Source organism: Numida meleagris, chromosome 1, assembly GCF_002078875.1.
Source record: "Numida meleagris isolate 19003 breed g44 Domestic line chromosome 1, NumMel1.0, whole genome shotgun sequence".
In the NCBI taxonomy this organism is placed as follows: Eukaryota; Metazoa; Chordata; class Aves; order Galliformes; family Numididae; genus Numida; species Numida meleagris.
In genome coordinates, this window is record NC_034409.1 from 188,327,459 (window position 1) to 188,355,295 (window position 27,837).

The 27,837-nt window shown below is 42.1% G+C and overlaps 1 protein-coding gene across 3 annotated transcripts in view; it reads right to left on the reverse strand.

The window, feature by feature from the left end:
* PICALM (phosphatidylinositol binding clathrin assembly protein) overlaps positions 2,422-27,837 on the reverse strand; it is a 63,311-nt gene continuing 37,895 nt past the window's right edge. Inside the window, exons 12-20 of one of the 3 annotated variants that reach the window (XM_021382775.1) lie at positions 25,095-25,195; positions 16,021-16,128; positions 15,001-15,132; positions 14,885-14,915; positions 14,006-14,105; positions 12,490-12,513; positions 10,285-10,344; positions 8,176-8,280; positions 2,422-3,799 (exon numbers count right to left, since the gene is read on the reverse strand). In XM_021382775.1, coding sequence (XP_021238450.1) covers positions 3,785-3,799; positions 8,176-8,280; positions 10,285-10,344; positions 12,490-12,513; positions 14,006-14,105; positions 14,885-14,915; positions 15,001-15,132; positions 16,021-16,128; positions 25,095-25,195 — 676 coding nt within the window. In that variant the 3' untranslated portion in view covers positions 2,422-3,784. The other 2 variants (XM_021382757.1, XM_021382766.1) reach the window with 2 other exon arrangements.

Here is a 27,837-nt window from a genome sequence, read left to right on the forward strand (position 1 = left end):
CCTATAGCTGACCCACAGAACAGCTCCACTGAGCCCTGGGAAGCTGGGATTTGGCAGGGCGCTCGTCTTCTCTGCGCTTCTATGACTACAGGGGAGCAAGAAGCTAAAGCTGTCTCAAATAATGCTTTCTGGCAAAAACAATACTTGAGCAATTGCTGGAGCTGGCATGGGGGAACTCCCAGCAGACACACTGTGAACGAAGCAGAGATCTACGCTATGAAAATAAACCCGAGACCTCAGTTCTCCTCATCCCCTGCAGCTGCAGAACTGTAAGTGCATGTTTGCATCCAACACATTTTCGCTGGCATTATCGGCTTCCACAACAGCTTTTAAGGAAGTTGTCTGTTTGTTCCAAGGCTTCTCAATCTTTGCTGATGACATTTCCTGAGGCGGAGAAGCAAGAAAAGCAAGAAATGTGTTATTCAACTCGTGGACTGATCTGTTATCTCGAGGAAGTCATCTCCCACAGGTGAGATGGATGGGGCATTTCCCCAGCCTTGGATACAGAAGGCTGCTAGAGAGGGTGGCACTGACAGCACAGCTCCAGAGAAGCCTGGGCAGGGCTCTGTCCTCACTCCTGCCCAAGCCAGGACATCACACACAGATCTGCCAGTTCCCGTCCAGCTCCAGTCTGTGCACAAGAAAACACCAGAAGTTTCATCGAGTTCACAGAATTTCCTTGCTGGGCAAGTTCAGTGCAAGATGTCAGGGCTGTTTCTGCTCTCCCCACCGCAGCGTGCAAAAGCTACAAAGGTCAAGCCAGAAGACTGCCAACAGAGCAAGGAGAAAGCTCTTATTTGCACACCATCTTATTAACATCGATTCTTCTTCCGCAGTCAGCACATTTCCTCACTACCCCTCACGTTATCCTGTCAGCCTCCCGCTCCCATCAGCATTTACCATCTCTCACAGTGCTTTGGCACCTTGTTCTCATTCTTCTGCCACAACCTTTATCTCAATCATGTCACGGCCTTCAAACTGCAATTCATTTGCATATCGCTCACATTTCTCCCAGGCTCTGAAAACACATCCTTGTCATCCAACGGGAGATGCAGTTTCACCCTGTACTCCTGTTCTTGCTGAGGGGCTGTTCGGCAGCTGGAAGCCCAGCGGCTGCTTGGATGGAGCACCTGGTGTCACAGACAGTCACATAAAAGCCAGCTTCAGCATTTCCTGAGGTACTGTCAGTGTCAATTTATTGCACGTGACCGAAAGAAAGAGGGTGAGCAGGCTGTTTGGAGAGGTGGCTGCTGCCCACACCTGCTGGTGTTCAGGAGGCACTGGGACAACGCCCTCAGTAACGTGCTTCGACTGCTAGTTAGCCCTGAAGCAGGCAGGCAGTTGGACTGAACTAACAGAAGCAAAATAATTCGCATTTATTCCCTCATTTCTGAAAATGCACAGTGATTCAGAAGCGTGGCTGAGCTATGCTTTTTCACTTCAGATACAACCGAGTGTTACTCCAGCAATACTGACAGCAAACACTCATTAGGACCAAGTTAAACAGGACAGTAATCAGAGATTTGTCAGTCCAGTTTTTTTCTTTTTCCTGGAGAGTAAACTAAGCAAAGTTTAGTAACAAGGCCTCCAACAAGAAGATGCAACCTGGACAGCATCTGTGCTCAGTTACAGAGCAACTGGGAGTCAGCAGGAAAGGAGAACAGAACTCATCCCCACAGCAGAGCCTGCTGCAACCAGCACAGCTGCCAGCCTCAGGTCCACAGCCCCACATGGGGGCTCCAAAGGGATCAGAGATCCAAGAGCTATGAAAGCAGATCTACCTCCATCAACAGATCCAACATGAGACTGGAACCACTGCACGGGATGACAAAGCTGGTGCGTATCATATTCCAGCACACGAGGACCCAGAGGAGGAAGCACAAGGTCCACCTTTGTCTTTCAGCGAGCTATGAGCGGTGCTGCCAAACAACTCTTCCCTGGCAGTTATCAGTTCATCTAACAGGACACAAACGTGCACCTTTCCCAGCTAACCCTCATTTCTGACGTTCTACCTGCAAGCAAAAACTGAAAGGAAGGTTTTCTCGGGCGGTGGGCTCCCAGATGGGAAGCCTTGTTTGTAGGAAGGTAAAGGTGTACTTCAACTTGTGTATGAAGCATGCAGGTGTGTTTATACTTCCTATGCCCAGTGAAAGTTTACTGCTGTGAATTTTTGGCCATACTAGGAGATGGCAAAATAGCCCAGGCAAGGAATGCAGCTCTCAGCACAACTCACTGCGCTAAGACCTCCGTCACAGCGCTACTGGGACGGCGCTGCACGCATCGGCACTCCCAGGTTCAGCACGGGGCACTTCCTGCAATACAATATGCACGTATCAAATACATTTGGTATTTTATTAAGTAAACAATGCAATTATCAGTGCACATTTTCAAGCAGCAAAAGAAAAGCACCTCAGACGTTCATACCGTAACAAAATTCTGTGGAAGCTGCATTTTATTTGAAAATCCACCCATTTTTGCTAACGTACATTTTAATATTTTAAACAAAAATAGAATCTGCAGAGACAATGCAGCAAGTATGCTTAACTCATGTACAGAATTGCTTTCATATCCCTGACTATCCTTCCGAAGGCCCCTCTCTACCCAGAAGTTACGATGTATTTACACAAAGCACCGATCAACAGCGCTACTTTAATTCTTCAGTCACTGAAGTCCGACGAGATGGCTGTCAGGAGGCTGCTCCCCCTTTTAGCTCTGAGAAGGTACGTGACCACAGACATGGCACTAGCCAAATGAAAAGGCTTCCCCCCGCCCCGACGCGCAACACCTCAATTTTTATTATTATTTTTTTTTTTTACAGAGAAGGAAAGTCTTAAAGTGAAAGCAATTCCTCACATTCATTTTGGAAAGGCCTTATAATGTCAAATGTAAAAATAATGACATGCCAAGCACAAAGCGATAAAGTTCCTTCCCAACGCACTAATGCTGAATTAAAAATGTAGTGCTTCTTCTAGTCAGTTAACTGTTCCCTTGCAAAATCCTAGGCACAGAATTGACTATAAGGATTAATGCATTTTACAGCTCTTCCCTAATTCCCATATATGCTGAGAATTCATTAGATTCAGACCTTTAAAATATTTAGTGCTCTGTATGTCAGCTGAAAAGCATTCTGAATCAGATTCATTCTTTGTGGATAAAAATCAGACATACTGTATACATCCATACTCATTTTCATAAGGAGTTTTTTTTTGATACAATATTAATGTTAAATTGATAATCATAAATAAATACAAACAATAATACATAAGGAATGTCTACTGCAAACTGAATATATAATTTTCTTAAAAAAGTTAATTTCCATTACTGCTGTGCCTACGTTTGTGAGGACTGAAGAAAAGGTAACTGCAGAATTAAGAGTTAGGATTGGACCCTCCCCTCCCCACAGAGTCTCGCTTTGCGTTACGGTAAAGGACACGCCTCCATTCCACACAGCACTTCCAAACACCAACGGCAATTTCCAGAATACAGGCTTCTCTTTCTACGTTACTGATTATGGTTATTATTAGAAGCTGAAAGCATCGGCGTGTCAGTCACCAGCACAAAACCAGGATCGTAGTCTGGACTCGTGGCAAGTCTTGGCTTTGCCTCCGGTGCTGATGCTTTCCTATGGAGCTGTCCCAGGTTCCTTCATTGGTCTTCATCATTTCACCGCGCCGTTCAGCGGAAGAGGAGAGCTTGACAGACTGAAGTTCTTTTTTTCCTGGAAGTGGGGGCTTACTGGTGAGCACATCTATTTGGAAACGTTCTGTTCTCTTCCATCTAACAGTTACATAAACTGAATCTGGAAAGATTGAAAACCCTCATGTTAACACCCAGCAGAACCAGACGCAGGATTTCACTACAAACCCGTGCTTTCTTCAAACATTTCCGTTCTTCAAATGCCCAAGATCCCCACAGGTCTGAAGTTTTGACTAGAAATACGAAGTCCACAAAAACAAGAAAACCATCAAGACACCTTTCCACCTGCAGCAGCCCATTAACATCTGCTTGCATTAAAGCATTTTGTCCAACCAAACAACGACTTCTCCATGCAGTGCTGCCAGCAGCAGCACGGTAACACACAGATCAGTGTGGCTGCACGGGGAGCCCACGGCCACGTTTCAGCTGGATCCAGAGGAAGCACCCAAAGAAAAGCAGAACACTCTGCGCGACAAAGGCCTACCCTTGGTGTCTTCTAGAATGATTCCATGTTCTCACTCATTATAGTACTCCCACCCACTCCAACACGAATAGGAGCAGAAGAAAAATTCCAGTGCGTATCTGTACCAGAATTTCACCCCTGCACACACAAGCCAAGCACCTCCTCCTGCACAGCACTGGGCATCTGGTGAAGTCCACGAGCAGTCTGGTGCGTGCTGCTAGCTGTGAGCTCTGAACGCGTTCCTGATGAAATGGGAACACCAGGTGGAACCGGTTTGTTCTCCCTAGCTGCAACACAAGCCCTGCGTGTCCTGGCTCTTGCACCGCAGAGAGGAACTAGCAAACTATTTCCAATGGACTGAAGCAAAACACTGCTCGACTTGATCAGGTCTTTAAACTGTCAAGTACACCAGGTTTCCAAGTCACTTCCACAATGCTTCCAATTCAGCATGACTGGTTTTTATTAATATATCTAGAAGTGTTTTTAAGAAAATAAAACTCTGATTAGAACTTTAATCTTTGTTGTACATCACAAAACCAGCATCTCCCCAGAATAATGGACAATACCTAAGTTGTTCTACAAGAAATCCTGGAGAGAGAGCTCTGCAAAGGGGTCCTTTCCTGAGGCTCTGTGAGGACTCTGACTGGAAGGGCTGGATGCTGCAGACAGCTAGTAGGAAAGACGACAGAGAAAGGGTAAGAAAAAGAAAAAAGGTCTCAGAATGACAGAATATGAAAGCTGAACGCATAATGAAGGGACAAGGGGAGGTTCAGAGGCAAACCTGACAGAAATCGACTATTACAACAAGGAGTTTGATCATATGGAAAACAGAAAGCCTCTGCTATGGTTGGTGTAATGCAGGAAAAAGCTGGATGTGCCCCTCCAGAATGGAAACTTCCAAGTGCCAATTACCAAATAAGCTGATAACCTTGCACTTTCACAGCTGTTTTCTTCCAAAGATTCAAAACATTAACCCTGACACTGTGGGACAGGTAAGCACCCTCTGCTGTACAGGTAGAGCTGTGAACTGGCAGGCAGACAAGGCCAAGGGCCCGGCTGGGGCATGGCAGCTCTCCAGGTGTCTCCCTGCAGAAGAAAGAGCTCTTATCTTTTCCCTTCAAAATGTAATGTTCCAAAGAAAAGGATGGAGAGCAGCTAATGGATCCTTCTTAATACAGGCCTGGGAGGAGAACACAGGGCATGTTCTGGTGGCAGAGATACCAGTGAGAGTTTGTCAGCTGCCGTTGTTTAAGTGAGAATTGGGAACTGAGACCACTGGTCTGTACACTAGAAAAAATTACACCACAGAGCCATGTATTTAAAGCACCACTCTACAAATTCAGCCATTTAAAGTACATAATTTACAAGCCCAGATACTGGTTTTTCAGCAGCTGCTGCTGGAAGAGGCTAACCCACAAGCTGGAGGAGTATCTGCTGTTTTCTTATTATTTTAAGCCTTTTTTCCCTTTTGTTAGTGCTTTCTCAGTTATAAATGGTGCTTTATAAGTTACGTTTGCCCTCCCTTCTCACAGAACTAGCATGTTTTTGCAGTTACAAATTAAAGAGTCTGTCTCCTCCATTTCTGATCCCACCACTTTAATAGCGGACTCCTAACTGAGCTGCAGCACGTACTTGCATTTATACCCACTGTAAAAGCCATGGAAGGCATATTTCCTTTGGAAACACTGCATGTCTGCCCACCTACACGTGACAGGGAACATGCTTACAGAACGGACTGCAGCACTGCTCGGAGTGCAAATATTGCAAGTTTATATTTTTCACACTGTCTCGGAAAGCATACGTGGAGGGGGAGTTCTTTCAGGACTAACACTGTCTGGATTGAAATCTTTATGTCCCTCCTGAAGCCCTGCTACCAGCGAGGCACTCTAGTCCAGCCCCCAGAAACAAGTTATGGAAGAGCCATGAGACAGAATGGCAAGAGCTTGAGAAGCAGTTTCAGGATGTCAGCAGCTCTCCTTTCCAACCCAGCTCTTCCCCTTGGAAAGCTGCAGCTCACACCCCACCGCTCTCCAGGATTTGAACCAGACTGCTAAACCTAGCAGAGCCATAACTTCAAGGCATGCCCAACGCAACTGGACTTCGCGACCCATTTGTCGAATCATCTGACCACGAAGAGAAAGTTACATGTTCAAAAAGCCTGTTAAATTAGCATTAATTGGAGATTTTCCAAACCAAATCCAAAATAAGATCCCAGTTTGAAAGCAGTGTGGAAGACTGGTAGGTTTGATGCTCTGCCATTAGTGCAACATCACCACGTAACCAGAAACAGAGACGGGAGTTCAGGAAGCCTGTTCACGTTAAATACTAGGGGGGGAAAAAAAACAACAACTTGACAGTGGTGCTCCCTAGATGCCCCAGCCAACTTCAGACAAGTACGTACATATTGTAACCAGACTCCTTCAATTATTAAAAAGGAAACCATAGACAAACCCATGTCTAACTACGTTGCTTCCACCTCTTCTGCTTATAAATATGCTGGAAAACAAGAACATACCATGACAGTTTCTAAGGAGAAGCATTCTGAACTAACAGCACAGGTCACCAGTTTCTCTAGTGCCAACAGATCTAGGACTGAATCTTTCCCACTCAGTGCTCGTGTCATTTGAAACGCAACATAAACTGCTGGGTCAGGCCCCTGGCCTCACCTCCAGCAGCAGCCATCATTCTTGCTGCTTCCACCAAAGGCAAAGAGCTCCCAGAGTTTCACACCTGAAGTTGTATTCAACACCTGCAAGCAATGCAGACTGCGCGTCTCAGGGAAAACCCTTCCTCAGCATACAGGAAGGGCTGATCCAAAGGGGCTGTTTTCAGTCAAATTAATTCTTGCAGGAACCAAACGCTGTCAGATAAGCACAATAAATAGAGCTCTACACACCTCACTTGTGATTAATTTCTCTTTTTCCTGTTATGACAGCCAGCTGAGATTCAACCTAGACCAACCCTGCAATGTCAAATGAAGCAAGGCTCACCACAGTGATTCAGATCTACCTGTTTATAACCGAATTAGGCAGGCACTTTTTTTTTTTAAAGGGATATCTCCTCATTGATGTTTTCAGAACTGCTGAAGATTCTTATCCGTGAGGATTTGTTTGACTTGCTCTCAAGCACATCTTTTCCCATAAGACAGTATAACACCGCATATAAAAGCTACCCACGTTCACTTGCCTGAAGTGACAGTGAATGTACAAACCAGCGCTCAGGAGTCCATACCAAAGTCAACCAAAGGCTGCATTTCTCAAGAAATAACATCTCTTGGAGCTAAAACCTTTGATATATGTATCTATATCCACAAAGATCTAAAACAAGACGGATACAGCCCACTGGAAGCATGGAACTCCTGTTAAGGATCAGACTAAAGCACTGGAAGGTTTGAGGCTCCTTTCCTTTCCAACCTACTGCTGAATGCTTCTTCCTCCACACTTGATAGCCCCCAGAACACACATACTCCTGTACACTTACACCCATACACGTACGTGAACTTCACTTAAGTAATACACACATGCTTTTAAACAGCCACCTACAAAGAGAGAGCTCTTCATAGAACACCGTTAATACTGGAGTTCCAATCTGCCAGCTACACTTGGCTGTACCTTTAGCTACAGTTTAACTATCTCACATTCTCAGTGATCTCAACTATTTTCTGAAAAGAGCATGGAAGTGTTCAAGGTTTGTTTCCTTCACCATTTTTTTTTTTGTCTGAGTCCAGCTGTCTGCACAACTACTGGATATCCTGACACTAAGTGAAGGAAAACCTCAGTCACACCCCCAGGGAACCAGTGGCTTAAGACATTACCTATGGTTCTATGATTCCATCTTTGCTTCTGTAAAACAAACTTGGTGCCATCAACCTGGATCTAAGAAGCTAGGAAGCAATCCCTACATGAACCGGTGTGCTTATGTAATGCATTTTCCAATACAAGAAGTTATTAAGATGTCTTAGAAGAAATTGACCCAGCAATAGTTTCTCCCTGGCAACAATTTCTGAATATACGCACCTGTGCTCCTGGTACAGGGCCGAAAGGATTTGGTGGTCTCATCACTGGCTGGCTGTATATTAAAGTTGGCTGTGTCATTACTGGTATACCTCCCATCTGCGATGGCTGGAAAACAATCCAGACAACTTTAAATCACATCTAGCATTAATACATAGCAAGTTCTTAAGGAAAGAAAGGAAAACAGCAATGCGTGAAAGGCCTTGGCATATTTGATATTGGCAGTCATAAAACATTTCTATGGTTTTCTGCAAATACAGGTTACTGGAAAGGAACATCAGTGCATGTTTAAGGAATATTCACAGTAACAACTGAGCTCATTTCATCTCTTGTGTCAAAGATGCAAAATACTGAAATACTCATTTAAACACGAGTATTTCTGCTGGTCATCTTGCTCCCAACACTGAAGTCAAACAGGACATGCCTGTGCCTCCAGAATTACCAAGAACCTTTTCAGAGGTATCACTGCTGAGCTGGTGGAGCTCAAGAGAAAAAAATCAAAACTGAGAATTACATGTAACATTACTGTTAAGTCATTATGCAACAGAAGTGTTCTACGATGTTGGCTGTGCCAAATTAACAACTTAAAATACATTAATGGTCTTAGAAGTCAAGTTTTATTTTGCTTGGACTCTTATCTCTGCTGCTGTTGTTTCTGGCATTCCTCTCAGGTTTGCATTAATATCCAGGATTGGCGCTACTGAACTCATCCCACTCCAAGTAGCTTTTCCTTGACAAACTGTGGTACTCCACCTATCACTCTACAAAGAAAGGCAACCATGCGAGAAGAAACTGACCCTTTGAAAAAACACCCTAACAAAAAGTTAAAATAATTGCAGGTGCAATGAAGACATAGGAGAAAGCAGCCAGGGAATGCTCAGGTCAGCAGCAGTACCAACAAAACTGCCTGTCCAGGACACCCTCAGTGAGGACAAGAAATGGTCACACCAAGAGCTACGCTTTTAAGAAAAACTAATAACCAGGGTGTAAAACAGGTCAACGCTTACTGCTAGGGATCCTGGACAAGTATGGAAGAGCCAAGATGACTTTCAGGATGTTATGAAGCCAAATGGCCATTCTGCAATGACCCACCTCATCCATCTGCTCACACGTTGCACGTTTAACAAGTTACAGCAACTTGTAACAACAGACCTAAGGCAACTATTCATTCTAGTTTCCATCTCCTACTGGCACTGTACCACCACTATCAGTGCTGCTTTACACAAGATTACTCTCTGAAGATGTTACCTTCCCCAAGTGCTGAATCAAAGTCGCCAAGAAAATGCTTCTAGTATCGCAGTGCAAAGTTACGCCGATCAAGTTTGAATCAGCACTCAGGTAGATGACTACAAATGACTTTGCACAGAAGATGTGCCATTTTTAGTGTTCATTTGTTGATTATATAATGAAGAACATCAGCTTATTTTTATTATACAAATCAAGGAGCCATTTAGCAAAACAATTGTTTTAGGAAAATTCCCTTCCCTTTTATTCACTCAAAGCTTGCTATACCTACACAACCATACCAATGAAGAAGAGCCGAGGCAGTTAAACTGCATCATTTCAGAAATACTTTCAAGTTTGAGCCAGGAACAAAACTTTGAACAGCTTTCCAGAGGAACAAGCACCAAAGCCAGGTCTGTATCAAAGAACTTCTGGTATTGGTGTGTCAGCAAGAGATGCAGTTCTCAAGCAACACCACTACACGTGTCTGAAGGCCATTCCCTCACTGCTACCTGGGAGCAGAGGCCGACCCCCACCTCACCACAACCTCCTTTCATTCAGGGAGCTGTACAGAGCGGTAAGGTCTCCCCTGAGCCTCCTCCAGAAGGAACAATCCCAGTTCCCTCAGCTGCTCCCCATAAGACTCATGCTCCAGAGCCCTCAGAGCTCTGCTGCCCTTCTCTGGACACACTCCAGGGCCTCGATGTCTTTCTTGTAGCAAGGGGCCCAAAATTGAACACAGCACTCGAGGAGCAGCCTCACCACAATAAACCACCGGGGGTGAAATTCAGACATCAGTGAAGTAGTTTAGAAAAATCACTCTTATTATCCAGTGAGCGACCAAATTGTACACAGCATCTGACTTCTGAGGTACAGAATGCTACTTACCATCCCATAGCCCATCATTCCCGTCGGCGTTGTGGCAGGATACGCCATTACAGGTGGTGCCTAGTGGGAAAAACAGCAGTGAGTGCAGAGAAGGGATCAGCTACGTACGGGTAACACTGCAGCACTTCGCTTATTATGAAGATAGGTGAGTGTAAACTTATTAGAATTTGCAGTCTAAATTAAAGTCTAAAAATGCACCTAAATTATTTGAGATAAAATATCTAGGCTAAAGCTTCTAGATCGTCTGATGAATTTGTAACCACATATTTGCTTTTAACCTGCTTGAATTCTGGCTGACTGAACTGCAAGCTACCACCCTCTTGGCCTTCTGTTTAAAGAATGTTATATGATACACAGAAATTTTAGAGGGAAAACTCATTAAGCAGAATTTTTAGAATTCCATTACGTGTATTTCAAAATGAGAATTATGGTGCACGAAGGATCTTAGAAGAATGTTGAAGATTGAAAGGCCAAGTTACCATTGGTTTTGTAGACATTACAGGAATTCTCTTCTTTTTAGCCAGGGTGTTCACGCTATGGGGATTTTCCTACCATGCTTCAGTGCAAGTACAACTCTAACACCCATTGATTAGAACAGTAACTCAACTGGCTTTTCTCGTCTCTTGTTCAGTCTCAAAGTAAATCTAGATAACAGGATAAATAATTAGTTCTAAACCTACAGTAGGATCGTTTCCTAAAGCAAAGGCAGACAGAACCCCAGAAACAACTTATATCCGCTTAGAAAACATGAACTTGTAACTTACACTGTCTCTCACTCATCTGCTTAGTGCGCTCAATTTGAGTAGGTTAGAAATCGTCCTACTGCCTTACAGGCACGCTGACATTACCCTCACCCCAAGGTAACTTCCATGAAGTTACAGGCAGAATGCCATCAGAGGAAGCCTAGCATTGAGCTAAGTTTTTATTAACAGCCTGGCACCATATACATAAGAACAGCTGATAACTCTTAGGCAGTCCAAAATACATGGAAGACACTTCCTCATTACAGAACCACATCCTTTGTGTCACAGCTTCATCAGCCACTTTTGCAATCAGTATCAACTCTTACAAGGACAAAAATGTTTTGTTTTCCATACTGTAAATTGTGTTTATTAGTATTCAGCTAATTTGCTGTCTTAACCACTTCACCTCCTATTGGTTTCTCTTAAGGAGAGTTCTAATTTCTATGTTCTTTGCTGTGGGGATTAATACTCAGAGGCCAAGGCAGACCACATACACCTCCCAGTACACAGGAGATGATTAATACAGAAAAAAGGGACGTGGCAAAATATTCATAATGCTGAATTCAAACAGATACATGGGAACGTTAAGAACAGGACATAAGCAATGCTGTTTCTGAGCTGAGCTCTAAGGTATCAGCTGCCTTTTGCATACATGGTAGCCAGGGTCATTGGCATTTCAATTGCCATCAGAACATGTTTCCCCAGGCAAGAATACCTCGACTCATACCCATACAGCCAGAAGGGTTGCTCTGAAGGGCATTCTTGTTTTCTTAGGGTACTTTTGTTGTTCTTTTAACGTCACTTAAACACATTGGCTATATAGATTTCTTTTTTTGACTGCTCCAGTAATGGATTTACCATCCCTTAGTAAGAGTTAACTTGCAATGAAAACAGAACTCGGGGAAAGACCAATACCACTGCTGACATCAGCTCTTTGAAATGAAAAGGACTGCACTGCTCAGACAGCAAGCATCGCTTATTGCCTGCCCTTTGTAATCCATCAGCATGGACTTTCTTTCTTAACATGAGCATTAATGGCATATTGGTCTCTCCCCTCTAAAAAACACTCAAGATCTACCACAAATGTGGATAAAGTGCCAAGTATAACAGAAGCCCGTGAGGTTTCATGCAGTTATTCAAACACAAACATCTTATCTTCATTCAAAATTCACCAAGTGCATTGAAGGCAGCACAGACACACACCCCAGCTCTCTGGCAGCAAATGGTACAGTTTAAAGCAAGGAAAAATAATCTTGGTATTTCCCATGCCATCATTCGAATCAAGAGCCTGCAGAACACCTATGAAGTTTGTGTATGCTAGGAAAAGCTCAATTTTTGGCACACCAAAGATTTTTAAATGAGAAATGTGTAAATAGCAAGAAGGTTATGAGATTCTGCAACAGCAGTGGTTAATATCAGCATGCCAGTTGATTGCAAAAAGGCTGTGGGTTGTTTCACTTACGTATTGTGGAAAATGCATGCCATTCTGTATTTCCCAGGGAGAACAATTACATAATGCAATAACACTGGATTAGAAGCAAATACTTACACAATGGAATATACACAGATAGCATTTTAGTTCACAAATACATTACATGTCTACCCCAGCACGTTCTTGTAATTCAAGTCATTTACTGAGACAACGTACATCTGTGATACTGTCATTAATATGTTCTTAATTGCTTTGCATAGTCCATTTATTTGGCATATGCCTTTTTCCAAAGACAGGGAAGCCTTCTTTTCAAAAGCATATTTATTTAGCAAGCAGCAGTAACTCCACAATAAATGGACCAGCAGAGGAAGGCAAACTTTCTTCTAGATTATTTGTTTCTGAGTTTTTGTGTCCACGGAACAGTTTCACAGGAAGGAAAGCGTCTCAGTGACTCTAAAGAATAAAAGCTGTTAAAGGTAATGACTTATCACAAGAAGATGCATATACAAGACATGAGTTATTCAACAGATTAAAGCACACAGATCAACTCAAACCATCAGTCACTAAAGCAGGTGAGAAGTCAGTTTCTTCAATTCCTACACACCCTGCAGTAAGGTCCACAAACATTCCTCTGTGTGACTCTGAGCTGGTAACAGACACCCACTGGGGCGAGGCAGTGGATCCAGAGAGACACTCTCTTTCCTAATCCACAATGTTGAGTTATTACACTGTGGATTCAGCCTCCCCCAGTTGGTTACAGAGTCAGATGCAATAAATCCTCAGGGACTTCTTGCGACCTGCCCTGTCAGTGTACAGCTCTCTAAGTCACTGGTGGAAGGGTGAACAGGATTCACATGCAAGAAAGTTCCATTACCATTGTGAGAATTACCCATATAAACCTTTTATTATTTTGGACACATTAGTTAAGAACCCTTACGTGACACGCTACCCCAAAATCCTAGCCAACACTACGTGCTACAATGGGCACTACAAATTGGAAGTTCACTACCAATACTGACACATGTTAAAAACAATTGCATGGGAAGCAGTAGTTACGTACATTAAGAAAGCTACAGCTCATGTCACTGCACGGACACCTCTACAAGTATCTGAAGATGAATCTCAGCCCATTCTCACCCCCAGAGCAGTGGTAACAATACACACGCTTGACACATCAGCACACCTGAAGAACAAACTTGTCACGCTTGCTCTTATCTAGACCGCCAAGTACCCCCAGCACATCACTTCAGATCACAGTCTCTTGTTGGTTGGCTGAAACATGAAGCCAGCTATCTTGCCATGACAGACTGGTCAAATAACCCTAAAGTTTATACTAAACTTGCACATCTCACTGCAAACTGATTTACTAGAGCTGCATAGCTGAGGAAAACAAGTCCAAGCAGCGCACATCTCAAATTGATTACTATTTCATTTTTCTACTGCCTCTTTTCTGCAGCTGTGTTACCCCCAAATGTGTTAGTTATCAGTCTGCACAGGGAGCTCACTATCTTAAAGCATTTTAAAATGCTCGCTATTATTTGCTTACCAGCGTTGGAGCATTCCACGCAGTCGTAGGTGCAATCTTGGGTTGCCAGTTGGAACCGCCTGTTAGTTTCTTTTCACTTGGCTGAGTCCAATTTACATCACTTTAAATAAATCCGTAAAGAATTGTTAGAAAATAACAGATCTGCTTACACAATGTGAACATTTCCTCTTGAAAAGTGACTTTCATTTAGCAAAGCTCATTCAGTGACCAAAGGTCTCAGGATACCCTGTTTTTGCTAGAAAAAGCAAGGTAAGATGTCCAGCATAAGCCACCTTAGCTTTATTCAAGCTCAGTCAGGTTCCCTGGTATAGCCAACCTAGTCCAGCTTACTTCCCCTGAATTAAAATAGTTCAGTTCGGAACAACTATACACTAGATTTCTGCTAGAGTGACTGCAGAGTTGGCAGAGACTGCCCCAATGAGCCTGAAATTCGCTGATCACGCTCTCAACTTCGCTGCTAGAGCAGACGTCTGCTACTCTAGAACAGGCCCTGCTTCAAAATTCACTTCTCTAAAGGTCAACCAGAAGCCTGAGGTTGTGGTTCCACATGATATAGCTCTGCATGCACTTGCATCACATGTAATCGTAGCACATTATAAATATTTCAACAACTTGAAGAAATATTCTTAACTCATTTCCCAAACACAGAAAACCTGACAGGAATCAGATAAAGGTTGACATCTTGCCACTGTCATTACTCCTCAGCCTACAGTCTTTCAAACAGCTCTTGATCCAATACATCCCAAGTGATGTGAATCAAAGCACCCCCCCCAACATGCTCTGAAGGGTAACACGATGTTCTGGACAGGCTTGAACCTGTGATTTCATAAGATTTTACTATCAAGAGAAAAGGCTCCATTTTTGATTATGCATACTCACTTTTTAGTAGTTCCATTTCCAATGCCCAAATCTGTCACAAAGTAGAAAAAGAGACTATTGAAATTCTATCCACTCAAAAAAAAATAGTTACCTTATGTAAGTTGTTCAATACTTACTGCCTACAAGATTGGCTAAAGATGAATCCAGATCATCTGACACTAACTTGTTAGGTGGTACTTTGGCAACTGGAAGACTCTGGTTTTGGGAGGCCACTGTTGGTTTTAGGAGACCACCTAATTCATCAAAGCCTTGAAATGATAAACAAAAGAAGTATTTGAAACACAGGCTTCTCATGAACACTGACATTCAGTTAAGTAGACAGCAAGCTCAACACAAACGCTAAAACAGAATTTAACCTAGCAACGCTACAATATACAAGGATAGAACTCCTATGCCTTTGGATAAAGGAGATATTAGAGAAAAAGGTGATTTTACTTTACTGATTTAACCTATGAGACATCTATTTTATACAAAATGGATTCACAGCTACCACAAAACATGAAAGAACAAAATAAAGCACATCTAAAGGATTTCAGCCTTATCAAAACGCGTGTTTGCTTTTAGCAGATCACTGGTTTGGCCAAAGCCAATCCAATATCAAAAGAGTCAAGTGTCAGGAAGGCCAGAATATTTACTTTGCAAATGCTCAGAAGAGCAAAAGTTTTCTCAGTATGATTATAATCCAAATTAATTCCATGTTTTTAATGGTTCACTTTATATGATCATTTCCTGAAACGAATCTCCACACCCAAAAAACACCACATAGACAAGTAAGTGTGTTAAAAACGTGCTGCACGGTTGAATAAAATTAAGCACCAACTTTAACTCTACTTATGGCTGCAGTCCACAATTAAGTTGACAACACTTAAACATGAATAAGGCTGTTCACAGTGTGAAGTTTCAATGCACAAATTAAGGAATTAAACGCAAGCGTTTCATCAGAATGGATATAGAAATAACCTTTCCTTACACACTAAGGAAGAGCTGGGTGAAGAACACTGTTATTCATCTTTTGAAGTGTTTTCTTTTTTCAATTGGAACATTGTCACACGAGTAAACACAGATTAAGAGATTTATACCTCAAGAATGAAAAAAGGTTAAAGGACATATGTCATCTATTTTAGTAGATGTCTTACCACCAGAATCTAGGACAACATTAGAAGATTTGTTTCCGAACACAGACTCAAAGTCAACATTAAGGCCAGCTGACGGCTGTGGTTGAGCAACAGGGGATGGAGTGAACCCTGTGGGGAAAAAAAGAAAGCAGCTGAATATTTGTGGGAAGCTTTTCTCATAAATTTGCCTTCTTTTCCATAAAGACGACAAATATGAAGATTACTTTAGTACTGAAGAAAGATTATGAAGACCTCAAGTGATAAGATTACATTCTAACATGGAGAATTTTGTAGGAAAAGAGCTGGAAGCTTGTACTCCTCCAAATAAAAAAAGCTTCTGTCTCAAAAGAATGCCAACAGGCTATGGAAGATCCTCCCTCACTGCTAAATCTCTGCACTGTTTGTATCATCCCTGTCTTTAATAAACTACTTACAATTATTTATTAAGGAAAAATCGTGCTCTTGCAGCTGGTTAGATGCACAGTCTGTTTCAAGATCACCTGCCTGCATTGTTCCCTCCACCTTTCCATTAGTTGAGCTGCTCTCAGACAGAACTACTGCAAGATCCACACTATTCCAAGATGCCTATCACGCCTTCAATTACATATTCCTAATACTAACATTTTAAAATGGTTATTTTTGGGTACAAATTAATTACTTCATTTGTTTCCTGCTGTGTATCTGTAAAGCAAACACAATCTGTTTGTTAAGCGTTCTCCAAATGTTTTTTTCCTCTCAACACTGAAAACCTTCTGCATTGCAGAGCACTGAGTTTTTAGCAATACTAAAAGTTGATGGCTCAGAATATGAAAGTGAGCATTGGTTCTAAACTCACATTTCCTGGTGTTAGATGTACAGCACCGCACACAAGTCTGTGCAAATGTGTGCATCTACATCCCCACAGTCACGCAATTACACACGTGGTTATTACTGTATAAGGAAAGAACTAAAGAACGCAAGGCCATGTTGAAAATTAGCTTTTCTGGTTTGTAACAAATTTTAATGAGCCAGATAAACAGAAGAAAAAGGGTCACAAATACTTCAATAATAATACACCTCAGTGATGTGCCCAATAGCTGGATCACATTTAGCATGCTGAGACAGCTCACTTCACTCCTCACGTCTCCCTGAAACAAGCGAGACTTCACCTAACGTTTAATGATTATACAGTGCAGTCCTGGTACTCAAACTTCAGAGAAGAGCTGATGTGGGGCATCTTTCCTTCCTATTTGTCTTAAAGGAAGACAAAACTCCCAAGTCAAAAGCATCCACCACTAAGAAAATATACATTTTTTTCCATTAAGCACAAATCAAAGAAAAACTTCCAACAGCATACAAGGACACAAGGGAAGCAGTAATGTGGGAAAAGATAGGGAAGTGAATAAACAACAAAACAAAATGAGTATCTTTGTGACCAAGCATAGCGTCAGGTTGTAACAAGCCATTTCAGGGACTCTGAACTGCAGATCAGAATTCCTTTGATAGGATGCCCTGCAGCTCTTGAGATTGTGCCTGTACCAATAAGAAATTTGACAGCGTAACTCATTTTTCTTTACAGAGTGGGCTTAAGCAGTACAAGCTAAGCTAACCTGCCCGCTCTCACTCTCAGATTTTTCAAGCAATATGAAGCTGAGGGAGATAAGTCAGAAGACAATCATTACTTGCGACTTTTTGAGTGAGGACCTGTGAAAAGATCAAATCCTCCTCCTGGTCCAACTCCAGCTAGTTTTTATTTAAACACACTACAACAAAACGTAACCTCCTGGCGTTTAAGAATTAACTTCTCCACAGAACATTCATTGCTGCCATGCAAGGCTCAGCAATACCTTCAGCGTTAACACTCTCTCCCCTGTCTGGTTTAGACAGGGATCTGTCAGTCAGCAGCCCACCTAACTGTTGGCAAGGTGTTACAGGAATAGCAGCAGTACAAGCTACTGTGCAGACACCACCTAGCTGCACAAATGATTAGACACATTTAGTGCAGAGGATACTTTCCATACATTCTGCTGTGAACCTTTGTTCTCAGAACACCCCAGTCCCTCTGTCTTACAAGCAGTGAAGGTGAGTAACGCTTGCAGCAACACATAAAGAAGGAATCCTGAAATGGGCAGATACTCATTTCTCAAACTCAAGTCTTGTTTTAGCACAAACTGGAAAAAAGATGAGCTACTTGGGACAGCACATCCAGCGTAAGCACTGCTACAGAAATCAAAGTTGGAGCCAATGTGGTGACACACTTCTGTAGCCAATAATAGACCTAATAGTTCCAGGCACACAACACATTCAAACTTGGGTGTTTGAGGTGGGGCTACATCCCGTTACCTACCTCCAAAGAGACCAGCTACAGAAGAAGGCTCATTGCGGAAATGAGAAGCGCTAGGGTAAGCTTGAGGACCACAAAAAGAATCTGATAAGGTATGTCACACAGAAGAGAGAAAGCCAGGAAAGGAGAAGAGGGAGAGTTACAGAAAGAGAACCAAGATACACTCTATTTGCTATTCAAATATTTAACTTCAGATCAGTCTATAAATCCACATATACTCTAATAACATAGAAACAACAGCACAAAATCAATACAGGTAAGACATACAAGAAACGAGTTTGCATTATCTAAAAGACTAAAGGGATAAAAACACTGTTTCAACATGACAGCTAAGATAATATAAATACATTTCTTTTATTTTTTTTTCCAGTAAATGCCACGTTTTACACCCTTTGAGAAAAGGTGTAAAAGCTTCAAGGCATTTTTCTTATACCTGAAGAATAATGATACAGCCCAACAGTGGATTCATATTTGGTTGCCACAAAGGGATTTAGTTCAGTGAATGGATTGTAATGATCTAAAGAATCAGAAAGAGTTATTTTAAATCCACATTCACATCATCGTAGCACCTAGTTTGTGCTATTGCTAGAACTGCACCTACTTTTATAGGTCAGTATGTCAGGAAGTCACACGTTGCTTCTAGACAGAGCTTCACAAGAATGAGATGTTGAAAGGGGAAGGCAGTGTAACAACACCACCCATCCCCAGTGGCTTCAGGGCTGGGCTGTGATGATGAACTCCCCACAAGCCCACCCAGCTGCACACGCACAGCCCTGCACTGCCACAGCTTTCTGCACGACTGCAGAACCAACCAGAGCCAGGAAGCTGCTCTGCCTGAACGACAACCCTACTGAAAAGCTGCATTTCAAGTGGTCATTCTACACTGGTCTCCAGCCATACCAGTTTATTAGAAGCACGGGTAAGACTGATTAGAAACAGACCAAGTCATTATGCCGTAGTTACAGCTTGAAGTATTTGTTAACTACTGCTTCAGCCAACTAAACCTCAATGAGAATTCCAGAGCAAAGGCTCACAACAGGAGTTCTGCTCTGGAGACTCTTGCTTCTCTCTCCCCACTGAGACAAGACAAGCTGGGAAACTGGTCAAAATATCGGTGGTATGGCCATCTCCTAAGAGATCCTTTGGCTTATCCTTGTTACGAAACATCAGAGCTATCAAGCATCTTTCTTATAAGAAACTCCGTATTCTTCTGAGATCAATTCTAGTGAGGTTCAACCTGAAAAAGGAAGCCCTGCTGGTGCAGTGAGACTGCCTGCAAAGCAAGCAGCCTGAGGACAGAACTGACACTTCTATTCTCAGAAAGCTAAAATATTGAAAAAGTAATCAAATTACTGGGTCCTTGCACCAACAGACACGTGACAAGGATTTCTGGTATGACAGTTTGGAGGTGACTGAACATGCTAAGTTTTAATGGTTTTTACGTGGTGAGTTCTTAGTTAATTGCCTGGTAGGCAATTGATGCAAAGTGCATCAAAGTGTCCACGGCTTTATCAAGTTTTTCATGTCAGCAAAGTTACAGAAAACACATCCCCTGCATAAGAAAATTACAGTAAGCTCCTACATTCTAAAAGAACACTTCAACCTGAGGAACAGAGAAGCAGCATTCCCATTCACTTCTTAGGCACATTCGGTATTTTACCTTAAAATTCCCAAGCATAAGAGCCTGTGTTGAAACAAACTCAAACAACTGCTTTAACTGCAACTAAGTTCCATCATATCACCAAGAATACCACCACAGTTAATATCAAGCAAGGATATTAACACTATTTTTATGACACAACTACTAAATCAAGTTCTAATGTAGCACAAAGTAACTTCAAATTACTATGGTTTTGGTTTCTCAAGAGCCCCCAAATATAATTTAGAAACCAAAATAGTAAAAAGTTCGGAAATAGGTAATTAATTTAAAATGGTACTTTACCAACAAACATTTCATGTGTGGGTGTCCTACTGGTGAAAGTAGAGACATCAGAAGACACAGACAGATGAGCAGCATCGTTAGTTTTTGTAAGGAAAGGATTTAGGTTTGGAATGGCATCATCAACATTATCAACAGTAGCAGAAAAAGGATCTGTCCAATTCCAGAAAGCAAGAGAAAGAAGAAAAGGGAGATGGATTTAGTTGTATGTTGCTTCCTAGGTATAGGAGAGTAAGAAGAGTTAGAAGAGGTGAGAAGAGTCCAAGAGGTATCGTTTCATCTTGAAACCTCTCAATTTAGGATGACCTAGCTAGTTATTTCATTTTAAGTTGTCCAGAACTATCCATATGTTCTCTGCCCAAGAAAAAGACTACAGGTATTAGCTACACTTTTATTCTTAAAATAAATTAATACCGTCTTGGTTTTACACAACATGCTTCTTCTGTGACACGTTTTATATAGAAAATTAGGATGTTACTTATCTTTAAACACGAGCAGCTTTTGCCCTACTCAGTCATATCCCCTATTACAACAAAATTCCTGGAGCACTGACTGCCTTCTACCACAGGAGAACACCAGATGCTAAGCAACAACTCAATGCAACACCATTCTACAAATGGCTTTAAAAATAAAAGCAAGCAAAAAAACCCCACAACCAGAGACAACCCCAAAACAAACAAAACCAATGAAGCTGTTAACTTGCTCTTTTCCATCTACTGATCTTGGAACTTGATGCTTTTTTGTGTTACTGAGCATCATGAAATTCTCAAGAGCTGGAAACATACTGAGGCAGCATACAGGACAGAAGCACACTCCTTGGTACCAAACTTGTGGCCATGTCATTGGCCATGAACAAGAGAACTGTTCTGCTTCAAAGAATCATTAACGTTGAAAAAGACCACCAAGATCCAACTGTGGACCCATCACCACCATGCCCACTTAACTACGCCCCTCAGTGCCACGGTTCTTGAACACCTCCAGGGACAGTGAACCCATCACCTCCCTGAGCAGCCAGTTCCTAACCCCACTCTGAGAAGTAACTCTTCCAATATCCAACCTGAACCTCCCCCAAGCAACTTGAGGCCATTACCTCCCATCCTATCATTAGTGACCTGGGAGAAGAGGCCAAGCCCACCTCACTACAATCTCCTTTCAGAGAGCTGGGAGGAGCAATGAGTTCTCCTCTATTCTCCAGCCCTATATATGAGTCTGCTTTGTCACTACCTAGAACTACAGCTTACTCTTCTAGGCAAAACCATATACAGAAATGTCAGAGTAATACTTGTAAGAGATTTGAGTGCCTCACAGTTTTGGCACTTTGCTTTTAACCCAGGTTGGCTTACTGATTATCCACAACTCGTAAATATACTGTGATCCTGACAGAAGTTTCAAACTGTCTCTGCCTGAATCTGATCTCCTGATTCTTAGCTATAAATCCTATACAGTTTGATAACGTGCAGCGTGCAGTCATACGAAAATCCTAAAGAAAACAAAGCCTTAAAATCATAAATGCATTGTTCTTCACTGGTTTAATGCATTTTCATTTACTGCAAGCTTGAAACCTTCTTCAAGAAGGCTTGGTTTCTCTCACAGGCTGCCTGACTACATCACAAGTACCTTAACAGGCATCTTTTATAAATCATTCAGTTATCAAAATCAGAGTAACCAACAGTGAGTAGAGAATAAGCATCCTAAACAATGCTGTATTTGAAATATACAGCAGCAATACAAAGTCTACTGTCTTATGTATGCTTCAGGCAATAGCATTACCACCTCATGTACTTGTGGACACGCCAAGCAGCCAGGCACCTGAAATGAGTCGCTGCTTGCAGGTATCTAACTGCTGTCCATATGAATGCTGTTTCAGAATGCACAGAACAAATGATCTGACAATAAAACACGGCACATTATCCCTCAATCAACTCCTGCTCGCTTGTTCTGTTGCTGCTTCACATTCTTCTCATGCTATTGGTTCCTCTTGCAATTGGAAAAAAATCCAGTCAGGTAGGATAAGCTGATTATTTCCACACTGATACATCTGTTTTGCTTCTCAAGTTTAGGCACAAATTGGTAACTGGCAGACAGCAGATCGAACAGTTGGAATGGTTTCAAACCATCTCAATAAACAGCTCTGATAAAAGCTTCCTTTATAATTCTTAGCATTTTTTTTTTGTTTCCCACATGAGCTTACTATACTTGTTTGACACTGTCTAGTGGAATTATTTCAACATGTATTAAACAAGGTAACTATTAAATACCACCTTGTACTCCCAAATGCCAAAGATCGTATGTGGGTCTGTGTTTTGACCAGTAAAACAGTGCAATGAAACTTCAGAGCAGAATTTTCTCAGAAATATCATCTTCTCTCTAACTCTCCACTGGTCTGTCCCTTTCTAGTTCTAAATCTGAACATCTGCCAATGCCTGTGACAAAGACAACTGAGAATTCACTGGTTCGGGTAATTCACATCGCTGCACATTCAATTTTTTTGTTTAATTGTTGTCTCTCCTTGAATACACACGGTCTCTGTCTGTGTCAGTGGAACCACTGCACCTTCAGGTTATCGTAAGGCGTTAGTAATTCAGGTGCACTCAAAGAAGTAATTTGAATTTTGCAAACTTCTGCCTTCCATTTGTCCAGCTGGAAGCAACTTACCTGAGAGAAGAGTGACAAAGGCTTCTGTGGCATCGCTTACAGTTTAGAGAAAATACACCCAAAACATGCAATAACAGAACCCACTCTGGGAATTTTTAACCTCATTAGCTTTTGCACGATGGCAATGGAAGGCAGCAACCCGAATAAAATGGGTTTGTAACACAGTTTATCCTTTTATTACATACCTAAAAGATGCTGCGTAAAACTCGTAAGCAGCGATTCCTGTCCATTGCAAGCCAATTTGTACCTGATTCGATACTCAAAGTCACTGAACACACCAAATACAAACATCATCATGTCAGAAAATTACCTAAGGGAGGGATGCTGTGCAGTGCTTAGAGCACAGGACTGGAAATAGCTCAGGTTCCATTCTTGGCTCTGCCACTGACTTGCCGCATGACTTCATGCAAGTCAGTTAACTGCTCAGATCTCCCCATCTGTAAAATGTGGAAAGCACTTCTTATCTACCTCACCTATGGGAAGTGAGTGTTCATGTCTGCAAAGCTGCATAGATTTTTTTTTTAATGAATGCTAGCAAGAAAGCAGTGATCCCAGAATTTTAACCTACAGCTTCAGCAGACAGCCTGAAATCTTCACAGTTAAGGGAGTTAATCTTAGAAGTATTTAGAAACACATCATTGGGAAGCAGATACATCAATATTATTACTGAAGGCTCTTACCAGGAGCAACACACAACACTGAACAAACACAAAGACTTCCAGGCTCAATTTCAGGTTGTTAATACAAAAAAAATAAGTGCTTAAAATTAAGATCACTACATGGAGATATGACCTTCATGAGGACAATAACTTTCCCTTCCGTCTCTCACCCGTGAGATAATTAGAACAAGCTGAAACAGAAGATACTCCCAGAAGCAAACAAGGTGAGCCAAAACATTTCTCTGTTTCTGAACTCTAAGCCTATCAGGCATCGAAATTTGTATGCATAACCTGATATGCTCCTCACTGCATCTTTCTCCAAAGATGCTCTGTTCAGAAAAATAAGTCAATTTTTTTTCCTCCTGGAACCTGGATGGTTCCATCAACCAGAATTGTGTTATTTCCCTACAAACCAGTACAAGAAGATACACAAGACACCAAGTACACATCAGAAGGAAACAGGAAAGCAGAAAACATACACTGCGTGCTACCAAGTTAAGTTGGTACCTGGAAAGACCTTTAAGAACAGCTCGTAAAGGAAAATGAAGTTTCAGAACAGTGTAATCCCAATGCTCGTGAAGCTTTCTGAAGCAGCAACTCCCATTTTTCAACATTAAGCAGTTATGTGGCTATTTCCAGATAAGCCAGTAAAATTTGAAACTAAGCATCATTTATGCAGAAAAGTAAGAAGAAAGCCTTACGCAAGATTTTTCATCTTCATTCAGTATGGCCAACAGTGTGAGCAACCAGTATCTGTCACCTACACCGAAAGTAACACACAAGCAGGCTGCAAAGCAGTAAGGAGATGAATGGCAACTGCTCTGACTCACTCATCTCCACGTAACATCCATGACTTCTTAGACTCTTGCCTGGCCTCCCTGATTTAAGGGCATGCTTGTATCAGTAAGATCATCCAACATCTCCTTCAGCCCATCTTCAGCCACAGCTCGTTTGCTTTTTGTAGTTCAATACTTTTGTAGTTAATATCTCAGAGGTGCTTGTTTAGTTTTTGAAACCTCAGTTTGGATTGTCATGCTTTCTATACACAATTGTCTCAATTGCCTCTGTTCAGGCCTCATCCAATTCCTATTATAACTGAAAAATCTGCAAAATTGATTTAACTTCAGACCATTTAACCAGTGATTTGAGAAATTCCATATTCACACTCAGTATGCAGTAGAGTTCAGCACCTGACAGACATCTTCACAGCAATGGATTCTCACAGCTGAGTTTCTGTAGCTTGCTACACAAACCCTAAAGACAGCAGCTGTGAGGATGACTTGGCTGGTCAATGACCAGCATCTTAAATCAAGATTGTTTGTAATAACCACATGCTTCTACATTATTTCAGTCTGCGCTTAAATCCGACTTGTTCCTTGCTCCTTTAACCCATTCTTAACTTTTCTCCGCAAGTTCTCTTCATGAGTTTTTGTGAAAGAAACAGCTCACAGACTAGGGACACATTTCACAACAATACAGCCATAGCAATGAAAACTTCAGTCCGAGTCAGAATCCTTACCTCCCCAGGTGCTTCCTACTTGCGGAGCAGCAGATATTGGATGTACGGAAGGATGAAAAGTTGGCTGCAAATCAAGCAGGTCATTTGGCAGCTTTGAAGTGCTACAAAGACAAATCAATACAACTGTTTGAACTGCACCACAGTTCTCAACGCAAGGCAAATGCTAGCAGCTGTCAACAATAAAGCTTTGTAACAAACTACACGTTATAAAGTTTGATGCAACTCAACTGAAATCATGAAATTTGCTGCATGTCACATCTTGTTTTGTGAGAAAGGGTAGAGTAAACTGTGTTATACCAAAGCTGTCTAAAAGATAACCAGCCTTCCCATCTTCCTCATAGCCTGAACAGGGCTAACACATCTCAAGTTCAAATGACCTGCAACAGCTTTTAGAATAACCTCATGGAAGCTCCATAGGTTTGCTCTTGCAGGATGGAACTTACTTTAAGGCGTTACAGCATCAAAAAGCTACATCTGAATGTAACAAGATCCATCCACTACCAGCTGCTGAGAAACCAGCTTACCTCCGTGGCCTATTAAAGAACTCTGGGGAGAACAGAAAATTAGAACCCTCGAAACAGTCCTGGGAATTAAAACTAGTTTACATGCACTGTAAGTCCACACTGGACTACTCAAAACTAAACAGAGATCCAAGAACATATGGAGATTAAGAGTGAAGTCTTAAGTACAGCTTCTGCAATGACTTCAAGAGTAACGGGGACAATAAAACATCATCTAGTAAAGAAGTCACTTCATACTCCAAATTCCTCATGCAAAATAAAGAGAACTGGAGCACTGGTGTTCACCAAGAGCTTTCCAGCATGTGAAATGAACCAAGTTTGGCACATACGGCTACGGACAGATGCTGAGACATCAGGGCATCCATGGATTGCTTGAAATCAGACTGGCACAGAGCTTAAAGGCTGAACGGACATCCTAGATTTCTGCCTATCCTCTTGCTGACTCAGCTGACTGTGCAATTCAGTTTTTATTATTTCATTTCAGTGGAGATCAAGAAATCATGTTTTGCTACCACTGCTCCTATTAAGAAGTAGTTCTGTCCAGCACAGCCCTGTAACGTGAAGAGTCAAAACAATTTTCAAGTAAAGATTGCTCAAGTTAACGATAGGGATTAATCAGAAACATTCCATCTAGTAGCAAGCAACTGAACTTGCAATCCAACAAATCCACTTCGTGGCAGCTTCTGCTGCACAATCTGTTCTTTGCTCACTGCAGTAATACTGCCAGCAACTGAATTTAAACAAAAGACAAACTAGCATTTGTTCTTCAAAAGAAAATGCTCTTGTCTCCAGCATGAAGCATTTCTAGCCATTTGAAGAAGCTTTCATCAAATGTTTTTGTTTCAGACCTTGTAAGAAGGAAGACCAGGCATTCAAAGTTTCTAATTCAATGCATACTGCTATTTCAAATATTTCAGTCCCTAAGCTATTTAAACAATCTGCAAGGAAGCTTTTCAATTATCAACACTGACAGATTCTCTAGTTCCTTACACATGATTCAGCTGTTTTCTTCATAAAAGACAAAGTAACTTCCTACAAGAGTTTTCTAGTGGGGAAAGATGGCTGCATAAGCACTGACTCCTTTTAAATAACAGCAAGGAGTAAAAGGGGACAAGTAGATTCTTGCATGAATTCTAATGGAACTAAGCAATCCTTCTTTAGGTTTAGGATCTGTGAGTCAGCAGTGAGTGCTTGCAGTCCCAAAGGCCAACTGTATGCTGAGCTGCACCAAGAGGGGTGGCCAGAAGGATGAGGGAGGTGACCAGCCCCCCCTGCTCTGCACTCATGAAGCCCCATCCAGAGTAATGCACCCACGCCTGGGGCTGCCAATGCAAGAAGATTATGGAGCTGCTGGAGTGAGCCCAGAGGGCCATGAAGATGATCAGAGGGATGGAGCACCTCACCCGTAAAGAAAGGCTGAGGGAGCTAGGTCTGTCCAGCCTGAAGTAGAGAACGTTCCAGGAAAGCCTCACTGTGACCTGCCAGTATCTGAAGGGAGCTTAAAAACAGGAAGGAGACCGGCAGTTTAAGTGGTCCCATAGGGATAGGACAAGGGGGAGATTAATATTAGAAGGGAATTTTTCACAGAGAGGGTGGCGAGGCACTGGCACAAGTTGCCCAGAGAAGAAACTGGAAGTGTCAGAAGTGTTCAAGGCCAGGTGGGATTGGGCTCTGGGCAGCCTGATCAGGTAGGTGACAACCCTGCCGACAGCACAGGGTTGGAGCTGGATGGTCTTGAAGGCCCCTTTCAACCCAAGACATTTTATGATTCTACGATCAAATCCAAAGCAAAATATGCCTCTGGGGAGCTATTTCCTTTTTTCTGTCCTCACGGAAGCACTCTGCTACCATTTTATTTGACAAATATTTACAGAATGAAGCTCACGTCTTTACGCGTGCAGTTCCTGCTAGTCAGTAATCAGGATTAATGAGCAGTAAGTCCTCTTACACTGTCTTTGCAAGTTCTTGCAGACAGATGTTCCAGATACAACTCCAGACTTCAGAACCTGCCTCTTTTCCTTCCAACCCTGTTTCAGGCTTTCCTTTTTCTGAAAATCTATCAAGAATGTTTCTCACCACTCAACTTTTAAACATCTAGAAAAGCAACATTAAGTTCTGCATTATTTTTAAGACCTCCCGTACTGAATTACTTGACTTTTTGTGAATGAACTTGTAAGGTTCCTCAGGGGCACGGCACATGTATTTTTACAGCTCTGTCTGTC